Source organism: Leptodactylus fuscus, chromosome 9, assembly GCF_031893055.1.
Source record: "Leptodactylus fuscus isolate aLepFus1 chromosome 9, aLepFus1.hap2, whole genome shotgun sequence".
NCBI classification, from domain to species: Eukaryota; Metazoa; Chordata; class Amphibia; order Anura; family Leptodactylidae; genus Leptodactylus; species Leptodactylus fuscus.
In genome coordinates, this window is record NC_134273.1 from 42821053 (window position 1) to 42847701 (window position 26649).

The 26649-nt window shown below is 40.8% G+C and overlaps 1 protein-coding gene across 2 annotated transcripts in view; it reads right to left on the bottom strand.

Moving 5' to 3' along the window:
* Positions 1–324: 324 nt before the first annotated feature.
* The window catches only part of SYNGR1 (synaptogyrin 1), a 38554-nt gene continuing 12229 nt past the window's right edge, over positions 325–26649 (bottom strand). The window contains exons 2-4 of one of the 2 annotated variants that reach the window (XM_075286882.1): positions 11366–11603; positions 7951–8096; positions 325–3896 (exon numbers count right to left, since the gene is read on the bottom strand). In XM_075286882.1, the coding sequence (XP_075142983.1) occupies positions 3684–3896; positions 7951–8096; positions 11366–11603 (597 nt within the window). In that variant the 3' untranslated portion in view covers positions 325–3683. Of the gene's footprint in view, positions 3897–6034; positions 6558–7950; positions 8097–11365; positions 11604–26649 lie in introns of those variants that run through there. The other variant, XM_075286883.1, reaches the window with a different exon arrangement.

Consider the following 26649-nt stretch of genomic DNA (forward strand, 5'->3'; position numbering starts at 1 on the left):
TATGTTTCTGACTAGATAATTGACTGACTATTGATCATTGCTGGGCTTCGTCTGAGACGCTAACAATTGTGGTCATAGAGGTTTTTCATTATGGATGCTGTAGGTTTTCCAGGTATACCATATTTAACTTTCAGGCTCACTTTGTATACAGTGTAGTACCACTTGTGAAAAAATTCATATTACTTTTAATACCCTACCAAAACATCATCAACAAGACATGTCAGGAGCAGCGGGTAGCAGCTTTATATGGTTTGGCAAACCCAGGAGAGACCATTTCCCACCTAATTCTATCCAGTTGTATTATCATCAAAACAGAGACTAGAATAAGATAGTGTAGTGACTTTAATAAGATGATTGTTTCTCTTTCACACCACTATTCAACTCAGCCTTCCCAATAAGATGGTTTATTCACAAACAAGGATGTAGAGGTCTTTTCTCAGCAGAAGCAAACAGATTTGGCAAAAGACATATCCAAGATGGCTCTGCAAATGTTGAAACAGTTAATCTTCTATCATATCCTGGGATTGCTCTTCACGTGATAATTTGGCTTCAGGTTCCTGTTCTTTTATAGACTGGCTTTTGCAACATTTTTGCCAGATGAAATTCACGTCATCCCAAGTTTCCTCTTCCAGTAATATAGAGCGCCTATCAAGTATGAAATGTAACATGTGGCAAGCAAAGAGCAACTCGGAAAGTTACTTCGGCATTTACATGTAATGATCCATTAATGATCTCGAGGTTAGTAACAACATTAGGATAACACTTTCCTTTACATATACTGATGTATCAGAATTATTCCAGCATTAACTGAACCAGTAACTGAACCCATTTATATTATAATATACACACAGATATATTACTAAAACTAGAAACAATATTCTTAGCATTTTATACAATTTACAAGGACCAAGAGTCATTCCAAATGCTTAATCATCAAAATGGATCCCTCAACACTACTGTAATGGTCTCAAAGCCTACTGTGTTATTTGCTTACTGGTCCAGTTCTACCACCTAGACTTCATATATAGGTGTGCAGGACTGACATTACATCGACAAAGGAGACTGCTGCAGCCAATGACTGGTCTCTGCGGGGCAGCGGTCAAGAGTTGTCAACCTGACATCGCTGCAACCAGGTACACGAAGCCAGTCAGGAAAAACCAAACCAGGAAAGCTGGAACTACATGAAAGTAATGCTACTTTTAGTATTTTAGGCCATTTTCCATCATTGCCTTCCAGAAACAGTGCCTGTCTATAGGTTGAGTCTAGCTTAGCTTCATTGAAGTGAATGGGGTTGCAATACCACATGCAACCTAAAGACAGTTGTACATTTTCTCATACTGGATAATCTCTATTAAAAGTGATGACATATGGTTAGGACACTTATCACCTGCTGACTGGCTTACAACCAACTATTGGGCTATCAACTACCCATCCACCCACTGTGTAAGGAACTATGACACAACCCCATCAACTTAAAAGGGTTATATTTATCCTCTATCCATAGGATAGAGGACAAACTGTTGATCGGTGGGGGTTTGATGCTGGCAACAGTGTTGTTTTTTTTCCCCCGCTTTAAATTTAGGCAGAGTGGATAGAAGAGCACCACCATCGCCATTTATTTCAATTGGAGCACCAGAGATGGCAGAGTGCTGCAGTTTCATTGCACAGCAGTTGCTCAACTCTACTCTGTAGGGAAAACACTGAAGTTTCCTTGATCCTTTAACTCTTGGGATCAGCATGGTCATAGAGGTCAGACTCCCACCAAACATACTGATATGTCATATCCTATAATGTCAAAAAATTGTACGCTTAGAATACTCCTTTAAATAAGAGTTAGTTTGCTTTGTCCAATTTGATATAGGACATTTCTGCAATTTTCTTGGCTAACGGCAGACTCCGTGATTTTAATAATTTGGCTTACCTCCAAGTGCATGTATTCAGAAGAAGTGTTTAGACCTCCTTCACTGCAAGTAAATGGTACCCTCAACATTACTTAGGTGAGGCAATGATGATCACAGTAGTCAAACACAATGAGGAAATACTTGTGTGTGTAGAAAGCCACATGTCCAACTTCAATACTTTCCAACAAATTAAACTTGTAAATTGGAAAAGGTAGTAGTAACTTATAAATTGCATAAAGTATTTAAAGGAACACTAAACCTATAAATGAATCCTAGAAGTAAACAAGAATGTAGTTGCCTTCACTGTGTGTTACCCCTACATCATTTTCTAAATGGTCGTGACTCAAACAGTCTCGTAGAATTCCTGCAGAGAACACAGGGGTTACTCTTCTGCTGATCTGTGTCACCTTTGGTTGGCGGCCAGATGAGGGGACTTTTCTTGTCTTACAGTACAAAGGGCACAGCACGGAGGCGCCTGCTTAGACAGTGGTCTTGAAATCTGTCAAAATGACTGTGGGGAGGAGAAGGGGGCACAACGCTGAACTCCTGAGACACACAGAGGATATTTATTATACATCTATATTTTATATATATTTTTAGATATAAGTTTTAAATGTAATATGGAGCAAAACAGGACCACGGGAAAAAAATAAGATGTGACGGGAGGAAGTGCTACTATATTATTTTATTCCTATATTTTATTTCTTTAAAAGGGATTGTTTAGAATTAGGATATTTTGCTAAATGCTTATTCCAAATATTATCAATGAAAATCTTCCAAACTTAATACTCACCACCAGGAACCATTATGGCTACTCAATGCACTGTTTAGATATTGGTACTTAAAGGGGTTTGTAGCTCCTTAAAGCATATTTCATACTGATGACCTTTCCACGGAATAGATCATCAGTATCTGATTTGAGGGGTCTGACACCCCAACCCTGTGCAGATCAGCTGTTCTGGCATCCTTCATATACTGCTGTAGTGCACTAGGAGCATGTGCAGTCTATTTCTATTCAAGTAATAAGAGCAGTTGTAGCTCCCTGGAATAACCGCCATACAGTGGACAGGGCTCTGTTTATCAGTGCAGGGTCTGGGTGTTGCGTACCCAGAGATCAGATACTGATAGCCTATCTGTGCATTTGGGGGTTGAAGTTTTATTAGGCAGCAGTCCTGCCAAATTACTTGCCCTCTTTACTCTTCCTTTCCACTTAATCCCTGCCCATGTTTATCGATGCACAGCAGTCTATGTCTATAGGCATACATACAGACGACCTGTACTTTCCTGAACAATAAATTAGAAGAACAGGGTTGTAATATAACAGGCTCCATTCTTAACTTACAGAATTTTTCATTTCTCAGTGAATTTCATTTTATCTGGAAATCTCCCTTTAACATTTCCTATCTAATAAACCTGGGAATATGTAAAACTTACAACTATGGCTGGTGGACATCTCTCATGCTCTCTCCTGTAACCGCAGGTCAAACTCAATAAGGTTTGGAAATAATTGTTCTCCGTTTCAGATATACAGACTCAAAAGGACTCAAGGAATGATATGGAATAAACCTGGCAAAACTGCAAATATCTAAACAATAAGAAAAAAAAGGCTAAAACTGTATTTATAAACCAACATAAAAATAAGAATAGATCCTTCCCTGGATCAGGTCATAAAAAATAAGGACATACTCTTTTACATCTTTCACTAACAGAGAGGCAGCAACAAATTGCAAACTGAGGAGTTGCTAGCCTGTCAGGCAATGAAAGTTCCTTGAAGGAGGTGCTTTAGTAATCCTGGGCCTGGTAGCCCTGTGTGCCCGCCTCATAGGCATCTGTGGGAGGCTGCTGGTAGCCAGCAGAAGGATCTAAGTCGTCATTGCTGGCATAGGGGGGATAAGGAGGCCCTTGATCTTGGCTTGGGTCCATGTAGTCCTGAGAGAACAATGCGGAGTCAGAGCCCAGACGATAGCGTTGGTAGCCCAGCACAGCTTGTCCCGCCTTGAATCAATGATGAAGGGAAATGGATGGGTCAAGGTGTGGTGAGGAAGCATAAGGTTTGGGGGCAAAGAGTGGAGAAGATGGAAAGGACAAAGAGAAACAGACACCCATCACCATAGTTAGTAATTGTTAAATCAGCATTACATAACATAAAGGATTCCTCCCTCATACTACAGACAGAACTGATACTCAGGTTCCTCATTATGTTATTTTAGGTTCAATGAGTAATATACTAAAGCTGGCAATACACTTTAGATAGTGGTCAGCCAGGGGGTGCAAAAAGGAGAGGGCATTGAGTCACTGCCAAACAACTCTGATGACGAAGCATCTTCATTGAGAACAAAGCTGATCCTTATCTCCCCTGATATCTGCCATTGGGGGATGGTTGTGAGACCTCTATACACATCAGATGGTCGATTGGTCCATCAAAATCAGCAGGTTCATCTGACATCCATCTAATGTGTATAGTCACCAGAAGGAATGGCATAGTGACCAATTGTTAGCGGTTCTCCAGAGTTTAAAATAAAAATAAAACAAAAACACAACTACACATATAATCTAATTCTACAAATAAAAAGAAAGAAAAAAAATTAAGACAAAAGAATATACTATACCTATGTGTAAAAAATCAATACTATGATATAAAAAAAGTAGACATTTAACAGCAACATTTTATTAACTTCTGCCAGTGTTTAGACTAATATAATATATATTAATACATTTAACATATCACAACAAGGTATACAATATCAAGTTATTAGGACAACATACCGATCCAGGCGATCCTGGTGGTTTCATCATATACACAGCAAGTAAATACTTATAATGGCAGTAAACATTCTTTAAGGCAATTTGGCACTTTTCAAGTCTTATAAATGGCTAATGTTTTATCTGTGCACCTCCCAGTATAGGCAGATACAACTACTTGACATTGTAAAGCTTTGTCACAAACTTAAAAAAAAAAAAAAAAAAAAAAGCACTTTTATTGTTGAGGTTTATTCTTCTTATTCTTATCAGTTTAAAGGGGTAGTCCGCACACAAAAAAATAGCTGTAAAAGTTTTAGAAGAGTCTATTTCACATGCATTATTTCCCAGTCACAAGGCATGTAATAGCATGATCTTCTGATCAGCTTGGTTGCTTTTCTGAAATTCTTGCCCCATTCTCAGATGGCCAAGAAAATGTGGGACGTGGGGAAAGGCCATGTGACTGTGAAATGGTGGAGCTTCTTGCTACTCTTCTACTAGCTTCCCCCTTCATAGGCCATCAAATGGGAGAGGCTTGCAGGAAAGTAATCGATGTAATCTGCAGATCACAAGACAGGCAAACAAAGCAGAACTTTGTGCCATAATGCGAAACAGATACCCATGGGTGAAGTATGTCTATCTTACCTTTAGGAATGTTTACAGTTTTTTAGTGAGCGGACAACCTCTTTAAATTGTCCTGGTATTGGCACATATATTCAGGTACCCTTGTGGTGCTGCAGTTTGGCAAATCCCCACTAGTGTGCTATCATTATACCATTAAGATGGATTACGCCACAGACACAGGTCTCTAAAGACTTGATGGTCACTGCATTGTAATTTGCTTGGTGCCACCAAAGTAGTCAAGCAGGCTTGAAGCCAAGCTGTTCTTCAAAATAGGCATATGGACTATGCTACATGCAATGCTACTGCACACCCCACATATTTCAAATGTTACTTAAAGGGGTTGGCCACTTTTAGACCAATATTGATAAACAAATGTACAATATAAAGATATACAATTTTCCAATATACTTTCTGTATCAGTTCCTCATGGTTTTCTAGATCTCTGCTTGCTGTCATTCATTCTGTTACTTCTAGAGGATAAAAGTCTGACCATGGTCATGTGATTTACGGTCCATGGTCATGTGATTTACCGTCCATGGTCATGTGATGAGTACACAGGTGCCGCTCGTTATAGTCACAGCACAGTAATCAGACATCTGCCTGGTAATCAGCTGTGCACCTGTGGGCTCATCACATGACCATGGACCGTAAGTCACATGACCATGGTCAGACTTTTATCCTCTAGAAGTAACAGAATGAATGACAGCAAGCAGAGATCTAGAAAACCGTGAGGAATTGATACAGAAAGTATATTGGAAAATTGTATATCTTTTTATTGTACATTTGTTTGTCAATATTGGGCTGAAAGTGGCCAACCCCTTTAAGGAAGACCTTTTTTTTTTTTCTTCAATATTTTTTAAGTTAAGTTAATTCCAATATCTTACGGGATTGTCTTTAAACGTTTGATTCACAAGGAGATCTATAGTCCGAGTACATCATGTAGTAACACACTCTGGTGACCCGCTTTTATAGATGTGCAATAGTATAAGGCAAAAGAAGATCAAACTGATGCACCCAGAAAAAATACTTTAAAATATATCTAAGTTGGCCTGCAGCATGTATTCAGAACCTGATATGTATTAACAAGTGCTCACATAGAGACATATACAACAAAAAAAGTAAACAATTCTTATAAAACGGTAACACATAGGATGGAGTGGTTAAGGCAGTGCTATTGCTTTGTTAATAGATAGGTTAAGGGAAGGGCTGGGGGTTAGGAGGGAAAAGTCTGCTGTATTCCTCTTGGAAAGTAATCTCCTTCAGATGCTGTAGTCTGAGCACTGCTAGGATAGCCTGTGGAATGGATAAAGTTACAAGACAGTGAGATCCCTCTATCACATCCGTACAGCAGGATCCCAAGTTGCTCAGTGGTGACAATAATACAAAACACTTATTCCATAGAATTTGGCTAAAAACTGGATAAACATTGGTAAGCCGGTTAACGTATCTTACTAAGGAGTGTTTAACCATGAAGCTCTGCATCCACTACAGTGCTCCCTTATAAATTGTGATTTTATTCATCATGGTTTTGCTATAATGTGGGCTGACATATCTGTCCCTGCAAAAGGTCCCAAATAGCAAAAAACTAAATCTGCCCCACAGGAATCCAGAACTGCTGCTTCCTTTTTTTCTGTACTTGCATATGGCATGTGACGATCAGCGGTTGCAGCAGTCACATGCCCATATTACTGACTACGTGAAGGGAGCCATAATGTTAGTAATACGAATTTGGATTGATGCGGCCACTGATTTCCTGCAGCGGTCATAAGCCATATGTAAGTAAATAGCCATCAGGAGAGGCAGCCATAGTTCTGAATACCTATTGGACAAGTGAGAAGAAACTGGCCATGTAGTGAAAAGAAGCCGGCTGCAGAATATAAACAGAGCAAGATCTTTAATAAAGACTACAGATGAGCGAGTAGTACTCGATCGAGTAGGTATTCGAAATACTCGTACTCGATCGAGTACCACTCGCTGTTGGAATGTAAAAGTTCGATGCAGAACCAGCATTGATTGGCCGAATGCTATACAGTCGGCCAATCAATGCTGGTTCTTCTCCTACCTTTAGAAGACTTCTCCGTGCAGCTTCCCCGCGGCGTCTTCTGGCTCTTCATTCACTCTGCCAGGCATCGGGCCTGGGCAGAGCCGACTGCGCATGCCCGCTTGTAGTGTCTGCCAGGCCCGATGCCTGGCAGAGTGAATGAAGAGCTGGAAGACGCCTCGGGGACGCTGCAAGGAGAAGACTGCACGGAGGATCCAGCCCGACCCTCACTCGTGGACTCGGTAAGTATAATTTGATCAAGCGTTGCCTACCCCTGAAACGAGCATTTTCCCCTCATAGACTATAATAGGGTTCGATATTCGATTCGAGTAGTCGAATATTGAGGGGCTACTCGAAACGAATATCGAACATTTTACTGTTCGCTCATCTCTAATAAAGACCTATTGGAAAAGTGTTTCTAGATGAAAAAGAATACAAAGCAATAAGGAAAGGTGTCCATAGTCTTTAAGCCATGCTGTTTTTACATGTGCAACCTCATCTTATCCATCCATCCATCCAAGCTCTACAAGTGTCTTCATCTATCTCTCGGTGCTTCTGCCTCCAAAACACACAAGTTATAGATCACAGTTTCATCTCAATCTTCTACTATTGCTGATGAAATGTATTTTTAATAACCCAACTCACCCAAGTAAAGATGGAGAAGAATGAGAATGCTATGGCGGCACGGGCAGCATCTGCTCCTTCGTTCATGGGATTGTCCTTCGGATTAGACACTTGCCATTGGTTGGCCAAAAAGCAGAACCCAACAAACCAAAAGAATGACCAAAAACCTATAGGAAAGATGTGAATGGAAATGCAGGAGATTAGCATGACAGCTGGCAGAGGTCTGTCAACAAATGTAGAAAATATAGCGGCGGTACTAGCAGAAGTTCAGATGTACGACTAATGCTACGTTCACACTTGTACTGTGCTATCTGTTCTTTTGGTCTGCCACATAACCAGAAAATCCATCAGCAATGAATCCCAAAAATGACATAAGCCTGAGGGATCCCATTGACTATAATGGGGACCACCAAGTGTCCATTTCTTTTACTAAGTTCACTGGACCAAATAGTTGGGCTTGCAGGACTCTTTTATCTGGCAATTTCTGACAGACACTGCGACAGACTCCACACAGATGTGAACATAATATAAGAAAATATTTCTGCCCAGGCTTGTGATCCCCCTGAGCTCCTATCACAGCCACAATATAGGATTAATGGCACAAAGCCGCCTCCACTGGTCTATGGGGGGGTTATGAAGATCATTATCTGATCGATCGAAATTGTTAGAATTGGGGAACAGGGTAATGAGGCTGAAGAATTGACTAGTATTTATGCTAACCATAACAGAGCTTAATTGTAAGTCTTTACGGACAGAGGCCGCGCTCCTGTTTGCTTTTCATTTGTTCATTTATGGTAAGGTTAATTGTCTTTTTACTTGTTTATAACTTTATATCCTAAATAAGTGATATTATCATCAAGTATTCAGCAAAGTACAAGAACTTCATAATATCACTGGAACCAGATGTAATATCGCATTATTCAGTCCTGGCATCAGGGACAAAATCTTATCACTGGGAGGTGGCACCAGACTATGAACAAATGCAATGATTCATTGGTGCTTGTTTTCTGCATCAGTCTCACAGACAGAGTTAGGTAGCAATGACACAGGTCCACCAAGTCCGGCTATTTGCATTCTTTAATAGGTGCTGCACCATTAATTCCAGCACATTAGTGTTCTCTTCTCTAGATGCTACCGTGCCCAGAAAATTAGTGCACCCACTAGGCTCTCTATTGTCAAGTGGGTGGTTTTGCAACAAAAGAAATAAGGTGTGATAATAAGTTTTGACAATGGCTGCCTCAGTGAGTGCTCAGGCATGGTGGAGGCCAAAGGAAAAAAAATAAAATAAAATCTTACTGGGCCAAAATTAGTGGAGCAGCAACTATAAAAGAATGCAAATAACTGGAACTAGTAGAGGTGGTGAACAGTCCCCTTTAAGGCTGCGAATTTCAACACGTGTTAGAGTGCACTCATATAATAGGGATAATATCCAAATTAATAAAAAAAATAATCCATTTTTACAGATTGACACAGCGATTTGAGACAATAAAAAAATAATAATATGTTACAAATGCTATGAATGACCCCTGCACAACAATATCAGCACTTGTGCGGTGGTTTTGCTATGGGTAGACGCTCTTTAATGCAATTGGGATATTTCTCATCCAAATATTATATCTTTTTCTTTTGCTCATGGGGATAGTGTAATTTATAAATGTAACTTATTGATGACTTAGATCATTTCAATTATATATTATAACACACTGAGTGGAATTCACAAAGTCTCATACAACAGAATTCTGACTGTTACAGCCAAAAACCCCTTTCATTATGTGTTAAGGCGGTTTTTGGAGTGTCTGTGGTTTAGATGGACCAACATTTCGGTACAAAATTTGGCATAAAGTAAGTCACTCAATAGATGGCATAACAAAGTGTAGAATATTTGGCAAGATGTGCTAAATATATTTATTTAAAGGGAACCTGTCACAATGAACATGCATTGTAACTGCAGGTGCCATATTATAAGGCAGGGGCTGAAGAGATTGATATATAGCTTTGTGGGAATAAATTCATTGTAAATTTTATTCATTTATATCTCTATATACTGAGAAGTCAAGGAGGCGGTCCTATCAGTGACTGTATCTGTATGTACAGGGGGAATCACTGATAAGATCACCTCCTTGACTTTTCAGCATAGATAAGGATATAAATGAATAAAATAAAAAAGTTACAATGAATCTATTCCCACAAAACTATCTACCGTATACACTCGAGTATAAGCCGACCCGAATATAAGCCGAGGCCCCTAATTTTACCACAAAAAACTGGGAAAACTTATTGACTCGAGTATAAGCCTATAAGACAAAAACTGTGCTGAAAAATTCGGCTTATACTGGAGTATATACGGTATCTGCTCGGTTACTCCTGCTGCACTACATGCTACCCATGGATCAGATGGCATTGTGACAGGTTCACTTTGAGAAATATATTTGACAGCCTGGTCTAAGTTTACAATATCTAAACTTTAGGCAGTATCAGTATGTCTGCCCCCCCGTAAGTGTCTACTAGAGCAGGGGTCCCCAATCTATTCCAATCTATTTACACCAAGGACTACTTTCAGTCAATTTTTCCTTGGCCCACTGAGGGTTGAGTGTGATGCGAACTTATGGTTGTAGGACAACCCCACAAGTAATAGTGCTCTAATAGCATCCCCCACACATAGGTAAAAGTTCCCTTCCCCACATAATGTTGTTTCCTATAGGGGGCACTATTACAGTAATAGTGGTCTAAGTGCCCCCACATGTAATTGCCCCCTCCATAGGTACAAATTCCCCACACAAAAGTAATAGTGTTACCTATGGTGGTACTATTACAGCAATAGTGGCCTAATAATGCCCCCTCCCCATATACCTTTCATGCTCTATCATGCTATATAATTAGATTATACTTACAGAGCAGTGATGGGGTGGGTAGGATCTCTTCTGGTACACAGCCTATGGGCATCTTCTATTTTCCTCCCAGAACCTTGACCCCTATTCTATGGTACCGCTGGTAAGAAAACAGACTGTACCCTCCATCTCTGCTCTGTAAGTACAATAAATTGTACTTTTCAGAGCACGGGGGAGGCAAGGGGAGGGGGTGTCTGAGGGAACCTGCGGCCCAGTGCCTGGTGCTGGTGATCCACGGGTACTAAGCTGGGGCCGGGGGACCTTTGAACTAGAAGACATACAGTAGGTCGATAGAAGATTTCATGATCATGTGGTATCGACATCTCCACTGAGTAAATTTGCCATTACATAAACTAATTGTCTTCGATGGATGCAATGTAATGCATAGACATGCTGGTTCCTCCAGAGAGTGACACCCTATATGCCTGTAAATTTTTAATGCAGTTATGGAAACAAAATGAGAACTAACATTGTGATGACTTGTCGGACAATTAAAAAAAAAAAAAAAAAAAATCTGGACCAATATAACAAACAAGGTTCCAGCTTACCAGACACAGCAATGTCAGATATTACAGTCTTTTTGCGGTCTTTGACACTGCTAATCTGTGGAAAGTGGACATCTACTGCCAGGTACAGAAGGCAGGTGAGGAAGGCCAGCACCCCTACCGTCACACCATAGGTGCAGGCACTTCGGTTTTGGTTAAAAATGCAATGCTCCTCCTCTTCGCTTGCCTTATTAATGTATCCTTCATTAATTATACTCCCAAAGACCACAATGGAAAACACCTGCAAAGATCAGAAAGAAGAAATTAAAGAAAATATCAATTAATACGCATGACGCTAGGTTCACACCTGGGTTCAGCTGTCCGTTCTGTGGTTTCCGTCTTCTGCGTGCCAGAAGACGGAAACCACAGAACGGGTCCGGCCGTGAGCGGCGGTGAGCGTTTTATGCTCTCCGCCATGAAACCGTTTTTTTTAAATCCGGACACAGAGTACTGCATACAAAAAAAGTTAAGTTTTTTCAGCTCACCCCTCTCAATGTCCTTAAGTCCTGTGTCGGTGTGCACGGAAGCTGGTGGACTCATCCGGCTGTGAGATATCCAAATATAGAAAGAAGATCCAGCACTTCCCGACGTCTTAAAAACTTCCAATCTTTATTTTCAATACATTAAAATTGAAACATGGCAACCATCATAGGGTGAAAAAATTATGGCTACGCGTTTCGGGACACATCTGGTCCCTTCCTCATGGCATACTACAATGATCTTCAAACTTCCCTTATAAAGACACCCAACCTTAGAAACTCCTCCCATAAGAACAATTAACCCTTAAATATATATACACATTCCTCTTGTAAACATAACATATAATATATATATTCCATTACAATATCATCCACCGTACAAGTATATTATAATGATCAGCCGTATTTCAACCATACTAGTGACTGACCATATGTTTTATATCCTTCCACTAAAGTCCTATACACATTATGCGATTCCTATCTCTCCTAGACATACCGTCATAGAATTCATCACTCAGTGTTACATGAACTTAAATATCGCAAGTACTTCTCACATAATCACAATCAATCCGAAAATTCCATAAGCTGTAAGACCCATTAGAATTTTTAATAAATGTTATTACCTTCATTATCCACATTGATATTCCCTCCGATCATGTGACCTCCCATAATACCTCATTCCGGGATCACCTGACTTCCCAAGTTCCATTGCTTCCACTCACATATACAGCCCAACACCGCTAGGTATGTATACCAGAAGTTCTTTAATCACCTGTTATATGGTCACATGACCGGACCAATACATCACACATTCCAATTCATCCCATTAGCATATCAAAGACTTCCATTCAGTAATATTTCCATTCAGTAATATTTCGTTTGTATAATATTGTTAATGTAAACGCTTTATATTTTTAAGATCGGAGGGAATATCAATGTGGATAATGAAGGTAATAACATTTATTAAAAATTCTAATGGGTCTTACAGCTTATGGAATTTTCGGATTGATTGTGATTATGTGAGAAGTACTTGCGATATTTAAGTTCATGTAACACTGAGTGATGAATTCTATGACGGTATGTCTAGGAGAGATAGGAATCGCATAATGTGTATAGGACTTTAGTGGAAGGATATAAAACATATGGTCAATCACTAGTATGGTTGAAATACGGCTGATCATTATAATATACTTGTACGGTGGATGATATTGTAATGGAATATATATATTATATGTTATGTTTACAAGAGGAATGTGTATATATATTTAAGGGTTAATTGTTCTTATGGGAGGAGTTTCTAAGGTTGGGTGTCTTTATAAGGGAAGTTTGAAGATCATTGTAGTATGCCATGAGGAAGGGACCAGATGTGTCCCGAAACGCGTAGCCATAATTTTTTCACCCTATGATGGTTGCCATGTTTCAATTTTAATGTATTGAAAATAAAGATTGGAAGTTTTTAAGACAGAGTACTGCATGTCCGACTCTGTGTCCGGATTATAAAACCTGGTTTCGCAGCGGAGAGCATAAAACGCTCACCGCCGCACATCTCTCTCACCCATTCAAATGAATGGGTGAGAAAGCCTCCTGCAGGTTTCCATCTCCTGATCTGTTTTATGCAGGAAACGGAAACCTCAAGTATGGAGTGCTGGGCGCAGATGTGAACGAGCCCATATATATACATATATATATATATATATTTATTTATATACACATACATACACACACATATAAAAATATGGCTGAACAAACTGTTTATTACTTCATTTTTTACTGTGTAGAAAGGAAATATCAAGATTCCATATTAAAGATTTCAGTACCCAGGCATTTTGAGAATTATAATAAAAATTCAGAGACTTAAAATAGAGAATAGAGAGACACCGAGCACACTTATAGTGTAGATGGTCTATTATAAATATATAGATGAATTATCTGGTGTTTATGAAAAGAACTCAGGACCTGGTGGCCTCTCACCTGATCGGGTTGCAACTCCGTTCACAACTCCGTTTTCAGCAATATTAGGCTTCGTCAGAGTGAGAGTGGCAGCGCGTCTCTATAACACTGGTCAAAAACCAGGAGGATGCACCAATGAAAGAACAAAAGGACGGCGCTCTCAGGTCCAAAGGAATTTATTCAAAAAGAAGATTGCACAACGCAAAAACAGTTGCCGCGTTTCGGGTCGGAACCCTTTATCAAGTGCGTAACTTCACTAATCGAGCTTCACTCAAGCTAGGAAGAAATAAACTCTATCCAGAGCGCTACTCGGCCTATTTAACTGTACCGCTCCATGTGTCACTTCCGGGTTAAATTCCTATTTAACCCGGAAGTGGCACATGGAGCGGTACGGTTAAATAGGCCGAGTAGCGCTCCGGATAGAGTTTATTTCTTCCTAGCTTGAGTGAAGCTCGATTAGTGAAGTTACGCACTTGATAAAGGGTTCCGACCCGAAACGCGGCAACTGTTTTTGCGTTGTGCAATCTTCTTTTTGAATAAATTCCTTTGGACCTGAGAGCGCCGTCCTTTTGTTCTTTCAAAGACTTAAAATATACATTTATGGTACAGAATAGGATTCCTCTTTGTCATCGGTGCTAAATCCATAAGATCATACAACTTTAGGCAATGTGCTGTCTGCATGTTCATGTTGGAAACCTTCACCTATATTTAGTTTATGTGTAAATTCAGACAGCTGCGTGGAGGTCAAGTAATACAGTCCGTGTGATGGTTGTATTTCCCAGATTGACCACAGCCTTATAGATCATTATAATGTACACAGGCATGTTCAAGCAAGCCATAGTCCAGAAAATGTGGCATCCTATGGACTGTATTATCTAGACCACACATGGCTGTCTCAATCTGCCCTATATCTGGTAACATTACAGACAGCATGGAATTTCTCATTACTTTTCAGAAAGGTCTCTGAACTAAAGCAAGACAGAAAAAGAATGGGTGAAATATGTATCACAAAAATGTCTGATGCAAGGGGAAGAACTCTAACCTTACCCTTGGTTCACATCCGTGTTTGGTAATCCATTTGGGGCGTCTGCATGGGGACCCCTCGACCCCTCCGGAGATCTTGTGGCAAACACACGGACCCCATTACAGTCTATGGGGATCTCTGTGCTTTCACTGCACACTGCTTGCAAATGTGTTTGGTAGTCTGTTCGGGGGTCCCCATGCGGACTCCCCTGAACGGATTACCGACGCAGATGTGAACGAGGCCTGAGATGGCTGCGCAGTACAAGTCTCCTTTCCAAACGAGCATTGCTAGATCGGTGTACAGATTTAAAAAAAAAAAAAAAAAACAACTGTGTGGTTTAGGGCTGGCTTGCCAAAAAAAAAAAAAAAAAAAGAAGATCAAGGATGCTGATCATGTCTTGATTTTTATTGTACTGTAAAAGTGGCAATATGTGATCCCAATGGAAGGCTACAGTCTTTAGCTACTTTTCCACTACATGGTTCCAGATCGCCTAGAAAGTGCCTGGTAGATTTTTTGGACCTGATTTAGGCTAGGTACTGAGTGAGTCAAAACTGAAACCACTGATATGATTTAACTGGCTAAATGAAGTAGATACTTTCTGTAGGGAAAAAATAAACTACACGGTACCTACTTGGTAGAACGGAGTCAAGTCAAGCTGAACCAAACCAAGCCGATCCCTTATTATGCAATGAAATAGTGGCTTTTGTGCCCTAGGTCTTGCCAAGCCATCACATTCATTGAAATAGTTTGAGACAAATTGTGCTATATGACTGGGCCATCTAGAAGTAGGGCTTAAGAGTGTGGACAGACATGAACATGACAAGGACATTCTAGTAGATCAAGTCATGTACCCTTTATGAAGCAGGTCATACGAGAAAAGCTTTTTTTCCCCCTGAAATGGTGCCATATGTCTAAATGCTCTCTCTTAGTATTGCAGTTTACCCCCTTCCAACTGAACAGGGCTCCTACAGGTCCGCTGACAATGGGTTATCTTTCATTGACATTTCAATGTATTTGTCTAGTAACAGATGAATGCTATATACCTAGTATATCTCATGCTGTAAATTGCTCACATGAACACACCTGATATCCTTCCTCGCCTTTCTAGCCGCCCTCTGAGATTCTATTTTCTGCATTCAGTGTAACATGAACTGCATAGTACGACTTGTACATGCACTGCTGGATATCCTGCACATTACACTATTCCTATGAGGTCTCTCCTCGGCTTCCTCTTCTCTTCCCTATGCATAAACATATCGCTATAATCTGATAGATCACCGCTTTATTAGCTGACGTATTGTCAGCCAAGAAATATTCGAAGACTAAGTTGACATGACGGATTTTTCAGCAGGACCACTCATGCAAAATCCACTGTGTAAATCATCCTGACCTCATTCACTTCAACAGGGGGTTCAGGTAAAATCTACACAAAGATCAGACAAGAAGATTCTTTTTTTCTGTAAGCTGATATTTTATTAACAGATAGGCCACATAGTATCCAGACAAATTGTATTAAGAGCACAGGGAAGGTTATGGTCAACATCCCTGCTGATCTAGAAAAATTCATTGGTTTATTGTCTGTATCCATGATTTTGAGCGGTAAAGGGCCAATAACAGTATCTTTAGTGGCTTACAGTAGTGACAGGGTTCATGTCAGAATCACTGGCGGGGTTGGGCACTCATTGGGTTAAAGAGGTATTACGATTTATATTTTTATCATCTAATAGTGCTGCTGAGTGGTCCATAAACATAAAAACCCATTACTCACCTTTGCCTGGGCATCTGTCTCCAGCGGCACCAGCTCCGGTCTTCTGTATACAGGTCCCCTAGATGACATTATCAGGACTGCTGTAACCATTTGCATGCCTCAGCAGTAACCTCTTCACAAGCGACAAATGACTGCTGCGACATGAAATTTATGAAGAGGTGACTGCTGAGGCCTGTGAATGTTTATGCGCCCACTAGCAACCCAATTAAATAAAAAGGTTCCTGGTGGGCTACAGCAGTGGCAGGGGGTTAATATCAGAATCACTGGTGGTCTATGGACTGTAAAGAGGTTAATGTCTGTGCCCCTTATAGTTTAGGGCAAACTGCTGTTTAATTACAGTATCCTCTGTGGTCTACTGTATTAAAGGGGTTAATGTAAAAATCCCCGGTGTTCTTGGACAGTGATGGGGTTAATAAAAGTATTCCCACTTGCCTAGAACAGTGAATGGGTTAACGTCCGTAACTCTTCATAGTTTAGGTCAGTGAAGGCGTTTATATCTGTATGCCTGGTGCTCTATGGCAGTGAGTGAGTTAATTATAGTATCCCGGTGGTATAGGACAGTGATGGTATTAAAAGTAGTACTCCCTGGTGGTCTATCACTGTAAAAAAAAAAAAAAAGGTTGAACGGAAACTACCTGGTGGAAGGCAATGAAAAGGTTAATTCTGCATAGGGGTCCAATGGTTTATTTACCTCTCTTGGTTATTGAACAGTCCTGGTTATAAAAGGAGGGTAAACACTCAATTACAGAAATGAGTGTAGGGAGGAGACAGAGAGCACTGTGCATCTACCCTACAGTTCTCTCTACGATTAGGCAGTGATTTGGGAGCGCTCTTCCTAATTAAAGGAGGAGCTCAATGTAGCTTCTGAGCTGCACAGCTTAGAGGGATCAGTGCTATGGTGAAAAAATTGCTAACAACCACCAATAACTAGTAGCGGAAAAAAGAAGTGAGATGTCCTATCTTGCTACGGAAGCTCGAGACACGCTCCTGTTTAGGGTCATTCATTCGCGCCTTATCAGGAGCGGGATGTCGCAACGGAATGCTGGTGCTGCATCCCATTGTGGCTAGCCGCACTGAATGTTCACAAGGCGGAAAAGGTTTCCGCGACCTTTTCCGACGTGTGAACATACCCTTAGATTTCCTTGCAGTAAAGAGTACTGGTCACCATTCCTGAAAATCAGTATTAGTACATCCTTGTATTCTCCATAATGTAACAACTCTTACAACTCTACATTGTGAGGTTCCTCTGTTAATTCTCCTGAATATGAAAATTGACAAGTGGGTGTTATCATTCTAGTTATCAAAGTAGTATATCTCTACATAGTGTGACATCAGTCCAGACTGGACAGTGCATTGTGTAGAGACAACCCCCCCCCCCCCCCCCCCGTGCTCCCAGGTTTCAATTTATTCATACATTTCTATGCAGAATTACAGGAACTGCACAAAACAGAGTGCTCAGACAAATGCTCTAGAATTTTACATTAGGAATACTAAAACAGACATGCCAAGAAAGTGGACAGATCCTTAAAGAGGTTGTATTAAGTTTAGAAGTTATGCCCTATCAATAGGAGTTAACCATGTTATAGTGGGGGGAGGGGGATTTGACTCCTAGGACCTCTACTAATCCTGAGAATCCAGGTTTGGTTCCCCTACTACAGGCTGAGCATTCACCCTGCTCCTCCATTCATTCTCTGTGGGAGCGCCGGAAATATCTGAATGCTGTACTCTTTGGTGCTATACCTTTGGCTCTGGCGCTCCCATAAGGAAAAAAAATGGAGCAGCAGGCCACATGCTTAGACAGCTATTCCATCAGGACAAGGGAATTTGACCCCCATTCTCAGGATCAGAGGGGGTCCCAGTGAATGGACCCCCACCAATCATGAAGTTATGCACTACCCTGTCGATAGGGGATAACTTTTGAACTTGGTACAACCCCTTTAAAGGTGAATACGCCTTTCTCTCTTTCTACACAAGCCCTTCACAGACGTGATTCAGGGAGGCTGAACCGCCATGGTTTACTATGGGAGCGAGTATATTTTCTGACATTTGCCAGTGTCGGACATTTCCTCTCCAGAGCTCGCATGGATCATGAGAATGCAAACATCAGTGGGTGAATAGTAAGACGTGTAATTGTTTCCATTCGACAATTGCTATTGAATGAAGATTAATTCTTACATTTGTTTGTTACACGTACAACGCCCCCTGACGTCCCCCTAATGTTTTCAGGGCCAGTGAGTAGAGACCTCCAATAGGGCACAGATTCTTATTTTGTAGCCTGGAGAAATCACTCTATTGCAATAAGTACAATAAGATTTGGGAGATGAGACTGCCAGAAATGTGTGTCCCCTGTCACTGGACATATTATGTGGAGCCTGAAAACAAATCAACATCAGGGGGTGCTATAACAAGTAGAATACTTCAATATCAAGGCATGGGAATATTTTTTTAAACTTATTGCAATTGACAAAATATTCTTGTTGTTGTGATGGAACAGAGAAAATGATGCTTAATCTATGGACAATCCCTTTAAACATAGGACATCACTGGCTGCCTTGACTTTGTCACGTTACTGACAACCAAGCCGCCCGCTAGTATCAGATGTTGTGCAAAAAAAAAAAAAAAAAATCCTGGCATAGAATGTCTTTATACAAGAGTGTAAAATATTCATTCACTAGCCTCTACCTTAAATACAGAATAGAAGATGCACGCTGCAGCTCAGTTTCCTGTCCCGGTAGCCATTTTCTAACATTTATTCAGATACAGTGATGTCATTCATGAATGAAGTGCTATTCATGTGTTTAACACCAGCCAGGGTACAGGCTGCAGTCTGGCTAGGCTCCAAACATCAAAGGCCCCTGCATAAGAACTCCTGAGTATCACAAGGCAGCGGTCACATTGGCCATTTTAATTGAATCAGAGAAAACTGCATTAGTTTGGCATGTGACCTGCAGGAAATGATGGTAGAGCAGGCCTCATAATATGGCTCTTGTGCTCAGCTTAGGAAACTATGTCAGCGCACAGCTCTCTATTGTTTCCCCATAGATATACTGCAATGAAGGAGGAAAAGATGGAGCGGCTGGAAAAAGAGATAGCATCCATTACTACAGCGGAGTCTAGTCCATGGAACAGCGCTGTAAGGAGATTATACGTTCCTGCAGTAAAACGTTAATGTGCAGTCGGCCTCTAAAGTGTACCTCAAGTTATAAACAGCTTTTCATAAAAGAATAGTACAGATCACTGTAAGAAACTTTATAATATATCTTATTAATGAAATCGGTTTTCTTCACCACTATTCAGACCGTTGCTTTCTCCATATTAGTCTATGAAGAGAAGAGAGGGGATAGAAAAGACACAAAATTTCTGCTGTCCCTTTCTTTTTATAACACAGCTATGTTGTGGATAAGAAGCTGATAATACACAGAATGAAGCAATATATATCAATTAAACAGACATAAATATGAATTGCCTTTCCTTTCAGACAATTACTAAATAAATAACTAAATACTAAAAACCATGGTATCTCTTGTAAAAGCCTAGGGCATGTCATGTTAATCCGTGGCACATGTGCCGTAAAACATGAGAATTTTTTTTTCTACTTTTTACACACAAGGGTAATGCGAATTCAGAAGGGTGATGAGGAGAATACAGTAGGACTTGACAGCCAGAGAGTGACTGCATTGACCGCAGTCACACAGAGACGGCACCCCTTCAAGGCACTCTTTAATTTCCACTATTATGGGGGTCCTGTTGCTGGCACTGGATTTGGTAGTCCCCAGATGGCTTTATCGCTTATGGGGGTCCTGTGGTAGATACTTTGTGTTATCAATTTGGCATTACATTTTGGTTAGAAAATTGTTTTTTTTTAAAAAAAAAACAAACAAAAACAAATTTTTTTTGTAATTGACCATTTGGCAATTAACTCAAATTACTATTGTTGCGTAGTGTCAGCCTTATGCTAGGTTCACAACTGTGTTTGGGCTTCCATTTGTGGGGACCCCACGAACAGAAAACCTAATCTGCTTAAAAAAGTGCTTCCCTCAGAAGCCCGCGGACCCCAGAGACTATAATGCAGTCCTCCGAATTTCCGCCCAAAAGAGGTAGAAAATTGTGGCATTTTTTTTGAAAAGTATTCAGGAAGGAAACCAGGAACGGAGTTCAGGCGCAAGTGTGAACCTACCCTTAAAGAGGTTACATCACAAGAAAGACTTATACAGCAGGAGTCTGACCTCTGGGACTTCCATCTGAGTCACCCCATTTGAATTGAACAGCAGCCATCAATGTCTACTGCTGCTCCTTTCATAGCTAGGGGTCTGCCATAGATTGCTGAATCTTCGTAGTGTTGGCCAAAAGCATTGCCCCCCCCCCCCCCCCCCCGCAATTCTGTTAGATAATACTCGTTTTCTTCCAGAAAATGATTGCAAGCACAAACTCTTTGGTATTAATATCTTCATTTATTTTGCTTGCAATGAAAAAACACAAAAGAGAATGAAAAAAAAAAAAAAAAGTCAAATCATTGATCATTTTACACAAAACTCCAAAAATCCAAAAATGGGCCGGACAAAAGTATTGGCCCCCTCAGCCTAATACTTGGTAGCACAACCTTTAGACAAAATAACTGCGAACAACCGCTTCCGATAACCATCATTTTCTTACAATGCTCTGCTGGAATTTTAGACCATTCTTCTTTGGCAAACTGCTCCAGGTCCCTGAGATGTGAAGGGGGCCTTCTCCAAACTGCCATCAGGAGATCTCTCCACAGGTGTTCTATGGGATTCAGGTCTGGACTCATTGCTGGCCACTTTACAAGTCTCCAGTGCTTTCTCTCAAACCATTTTCTAGTGCTTTTTGAAGTGTGTTTTGGGTCATTGTCCTGCTGGAAGACCCATGACCTCTGAGGGAGACCCAGCTTTCTCACACTGGGCCCTACATTATGCTGCAAAATTTGTTGGTAGTCTTCAGACTTCATAATGCCATGCACACGGTCAAGCAGTCCAGTGCCAGAGGCAGCAAAGCAACCCCAAAACATCAGGGAACCTCCGCCATGTTTGACTGTAGGGACCGTGTTCTTTTCTTTGAAGGCCTCTTTTTTTTTTTTTTCCTGTAAACTCTATGTTGATGCCTTTTCCAAAAAAAGCTCTACTTTTGTCTCATCTGACCAGAGAACATTCTTCCAAAACGTTTTTGGCTTTCTCAGGTAACTCCAGCCTGGCTTTTTTATGTCTCTGGGTAAGAAGTGGGGTCTTCCTGGGTATCCTACCATACAGTCCCTTTTCATTCAGACGCCGACGGATCGTGCGGGTTGACACTGTTGTACACTCGGACTGCAGGGCAGCTTGAACTTGTTTGGATGTTAGTCAAGGTTCTTTATCCACCCATCCGCACAATCTTGCGTTGAAATCTCTCGTCAATTTTTCTTTTCCGTCCACATCTAGGGAGGTTAGCCACAGTGCCATGGGCTTTAAACTTCTTGATGAAACTGCGCACAGTAGACACAGGAACATTCAGGTCTTTGGAGATGGACTTGTAGCCTTGAGATTGCTCATGCTTCCTCACAATTTTGCTTCTCAAGTCCTCAGACAATTCTTTGGTCTTCTTTCTTTTCTCCATGCTCAATGTGGTACACACAAGGACACAGGACAGAGGTTGAGTCAACTTTAATCCATTTCAACTGGCTGCAAGTGTAATTTAGTTATTGCCACCACCTCTTAGGTGCCTCAGGTAAGTAACAGGTGCTGTTAATTACACAAATTAGACAAGCATCACATGATTTTTCAAACAGTTCCAATACTTTTGTCCACCCCCTTTTTTATGTTTGGTGTGGAATTATATCCAATTTGGCTTTTTGACAATTCTTTTTGTGGTTTTCCATTGAAGACAAATTAAATGAAGATAATAATACCAAAGAATTTGTGATTGCAATCATTTTCTGGAAGAAAATGAATATTATCTGACAGAATTGCAGGAAATGCCAATACTTTTGGCCAACACTGTAAGTCCAGCAGAAATGAATGGAGCACAGAGTACGTGCCTAACTATAATTCTAGTCAAAAAAAGGGGTTATCTGTTGTCAGGATAACTGGGGCTCCCAGCAGCTTCCAGACAGTTATTCCCTAAGTGGGGGACTGAGTGAGCACCACAGCTAGCAGGTTTCTGCTGTTTTACACAACAGTGATTGGCGGACAGTGTTTGTGATCATAAACAAATGTGATCACAGAATTAACCTTTCAATTGCAGTGGTCAAATGTGTCCTCGGGATCTGAAAGGTTATTTTGGAGTAATCGGCTGTTTCCAGCAACCAAATGCTCCCCCTTGGTGAAATTGCGGCGATGTTCAGTTGCTATGGCAATCAAGAGTTTTACAAAGGCTCCTAGACCTGCCAATGCTACATTACTATTAAAGGGATTGTGTTAGCCCCGGGCATAATGTATAGTTATGCCCTATCCAGATGATCAGATCAAGTGGGGTGAGATGCCCAGACTCGATCAGCTGTTTTGGCTGCTGAGAGCTATATACAAGGTATATAGCCAGGACCATCTCTCGCTGCTATACAAGTGCATGGGAGCAGAATTGAAGCTCTCTCGCGCCATATTGTATGCAATATTGTATGGAGCAACTATAGTGTACATTGTAGAAGGCGCCAGGGAATGACCACCCTGCTCACATTCTCAAGCAGAGGCACAGAGCTGTTTCTGGCTGAACTCATCGTATAAGGCTCTCATCAGACAAGTCCTGCAGATAGGTATCAATAGCCATTATATTTAGGCCTCGGACAACCCCTTTAACCTCTGCCAGTGCTAGGCCTTAGTAGTAAAATAGAAATTTTATCATGACAGGCTGCAGCACTATGGCATAAGCAATCTAATGATTGCATGTTCAAACACTCTGGGGAATAGGGGGGTGATAGAAATTGAGTTTAAAATATTTAGTAAAAGATATATATATATATAGTAAAAATTATAACTCAATTTTGCAAATAAAAAATATGACTAGGCATCACCATGTCCCAAAATGCCCAAACTATCAAAATGTAAAAGTATTTAAATATTTAGAAAAAAAAATAAAAAAAATATTGAAATGCCCAAATTACCTTTTTGGTTGCTTAATGTTGTAAAAAAAAAAGTGAAAACCATCATATATTGTATTGTCTTACTTCAATATAAATACTACACCTTGAACTCCCCCCCCCCCCCCCCCATCATCAAAAAGACAAACAAACCAATAACCCATACACAGTTCAGCAGGAGGAAATCTAGTTAGAAAATTTCCATACATTGAAGTTGTGAGATATTTTGTGAGAAGTTGACAGGCAGAGTGCTGGAGTTCCACTATATCAGCCACAGATTTCTGACCTCTGTGTGGTCCAAGGCACGTCTGGAGTAGGCTTCAGCCTAGGTCTGGGTCATAGGCTCATTACTGGCCCATAAAAGGCTGAAGAGCCTGCACTTCAGGGAAGATCTAGGGAGAGAGAGGAGGTGTCTGGGTCTGTCCTGTTACTTGCTGGCTGTTAATAAGCTACACATATAGTTAGTTTATTATTACTGTTTAGCTAGTTGTTCAGATGAGCAGGGTTTTGTTTCTTATTGTTTTGCCTGAAGTTAAGGCTGCATTTTATTTTGCTTATTTTGTGCTTGAAGTCAAGGTTTATTTATTTTCCGGTTTTGTTTCTTTTCTAAATAAACTTGTTTCCTGCATATTTTGTGTCCCTGTCTTTGACGGATTGGGTCCGCACTACTGCTGCTAATGACCTACCTTCCCCACAATATATATATTTTATGGGGAAGGTAGCTCGGTAGAAGCAGTGGTGCGGACCCAATCAGTCAGAGACAGGGACAAAAATCTTGCAGCAATGCGGTTTACTTAAGAAAAACAGCAAAATAAATAAATCTTTATAATCGGGCACAAAAATGAGCAAAACAAAATACAGCCTTAATTTCAGGCAAAATAACATTAAACAAAATCCTGCTCGTCCGAGTGCTAAACTGAAAAAATACTAACTGTACGTGTGGCTTAATACCAGACACATGAATCAACCAAAAAAAAACACCGTACCATACACAAGGTTCTCACTGGCAGGACAGACCCAGCCACTTCCTCTCCTCCCAGGCTCTGCCCTGAAGTCCAGGCTCAGCAGGCTTTTATGGCCCAGTAACGAGCCTATGACTCACACCTGGGCTAAAACGTATTCCAGACCCGCACTGGACCACACTCAAGTCAGGAATCTGCGGCTGATATAGCAGGACGCCAACACTTTGCCTGTCACTTTCTCACAATATAGATGTTATATAAACAAACACATAACCAAAACCAATATAAATTTGGTGTCTCAGTAATCGCACGGATCCTCAGAATAAGGGTAACCTGTGGTTTTTACTCCACAGTGAACACTGTAAAAACAAAACCCCTAAGAAATTGTTGCAACTGTGCTTTTTTTTCCCCCAACGCTAACTCATTCATATATTTTTGCCAGCCTCCTAGTACATTGTATGAAATATTGCCCTGGTCTCTACAAAACAAAGCTATGCAGAGATAAAGGGATATTGTGAAAATAAAAGTGATGAAGAAGAGTCCTGTGATGGGTGTGTGAATATACCGTACCTGCCTGAATAACAGATCAAACTCCGCCCTTAATGCCATGCGAATTTATGTGATCAAGTCAGAAAAATGCTTGTAGTCTGGAGGGGGAGGGTAAATATAATAACTGCACATCTTATGTCCTGTAAAGCAAATATACACTAGACTCCATGTCTGGCAAAAGTAGGATTTTCCGTTGCTATAATCTGAATTATATTGTTCCTAACAGAATATACGTAAATAATCGTATAGCGGGTTATTGAGTCATCTGTATGACTAATGTATAAACCCAAGGAAGACTGAGAAAGACACGGCATCCATAATATCCCACCCCAGCACAGCAGACTGGCGAGAGGGACAGATGGACTCGGCTATCCTCTGCTATGCTAATCCATCCTTCTCATTACCCTTTTTTCTTAATCTCCATCCTGTTCTTCATCTGACATCTCTTACGTTCTCACTGCCAGCTCTGGTGATCTTTCTGCATTATCAGATCAGCAGTAAAACACAAGTCTGCAAGTACATAGAAGAGGCGACTATTAGCTAGGTAGCTATGAAGACGACAGCCATAAAATAGAAAAGGATTTCCATTAAGCGGCTAGTTTATGTGACTGCTCTCTATATTCCGTTTATAAAGTTGGGTCGCTTTATATTTGTTCCAATCATTTAGGCCGAAAATATCTGGAGATTGCACTTTAAGAGTTTCTAAACCCAGAACAGTATATTGCTAACTGCACACAAAGGAAAGGTGACCACTAACCTGGTTCAATGAAATGGTGGGTAGGTGGTCACAAGGTGTGAAAGCCTCTCTAGAACTAGCTTTTAGGCCTTATGTTCCTCTGAACACCCCTTACCACAGCCCATTAATTATGACCATCATACTCGCTTTTCCTTCACAGGAGTCGTGAATTCTGCAGATCATGATTTCAGGGCGGTCGTGCAAATTTCATATCTCAGTAACTACTGTTCAATATTTTCTTTAATTTTTATTACCAAAGATGTAAGCAAGTTTAGCACTAGGAAATTAATCCAAAAATAACCAAAACAGACATTCAATCCAGATAACCAACCGGACTTTGGTTATTACATTATTTGCAAACCTTTGCCTGCAATTTAGTTTGGACTAAGGGCTAGTTCACACGTGAGTATAAGGGGAGGTTTTTGACAGCGGATTTCGCGTCCAAAACCTCCCCTTATAATGGTGGTCTATGGAGACCGCCGGGCTTCTGTTCTCCGCTAGCGGCGAGCTGCTGCTAGCGGAGAAAAGAAAGGACATGTCCTTTCTTCAGGCGGCAGCCCCCGGCAGCTCCCTCCCATGTCGGCTCATTCATTTGAGCCGACAGCAGAGGGTTAAGCCGCGACAGCGATGGTCGCGGCGGGCGGGTTTTGACAAGAGAGAGACGCGGCTCGCCGCGTCTCTCTCTGTGTCAAAACCCGCGCGGGCAGTTCACGTGTGAACTAGCCCTAAAAATGTCCAAAACAAAACTGTATTATT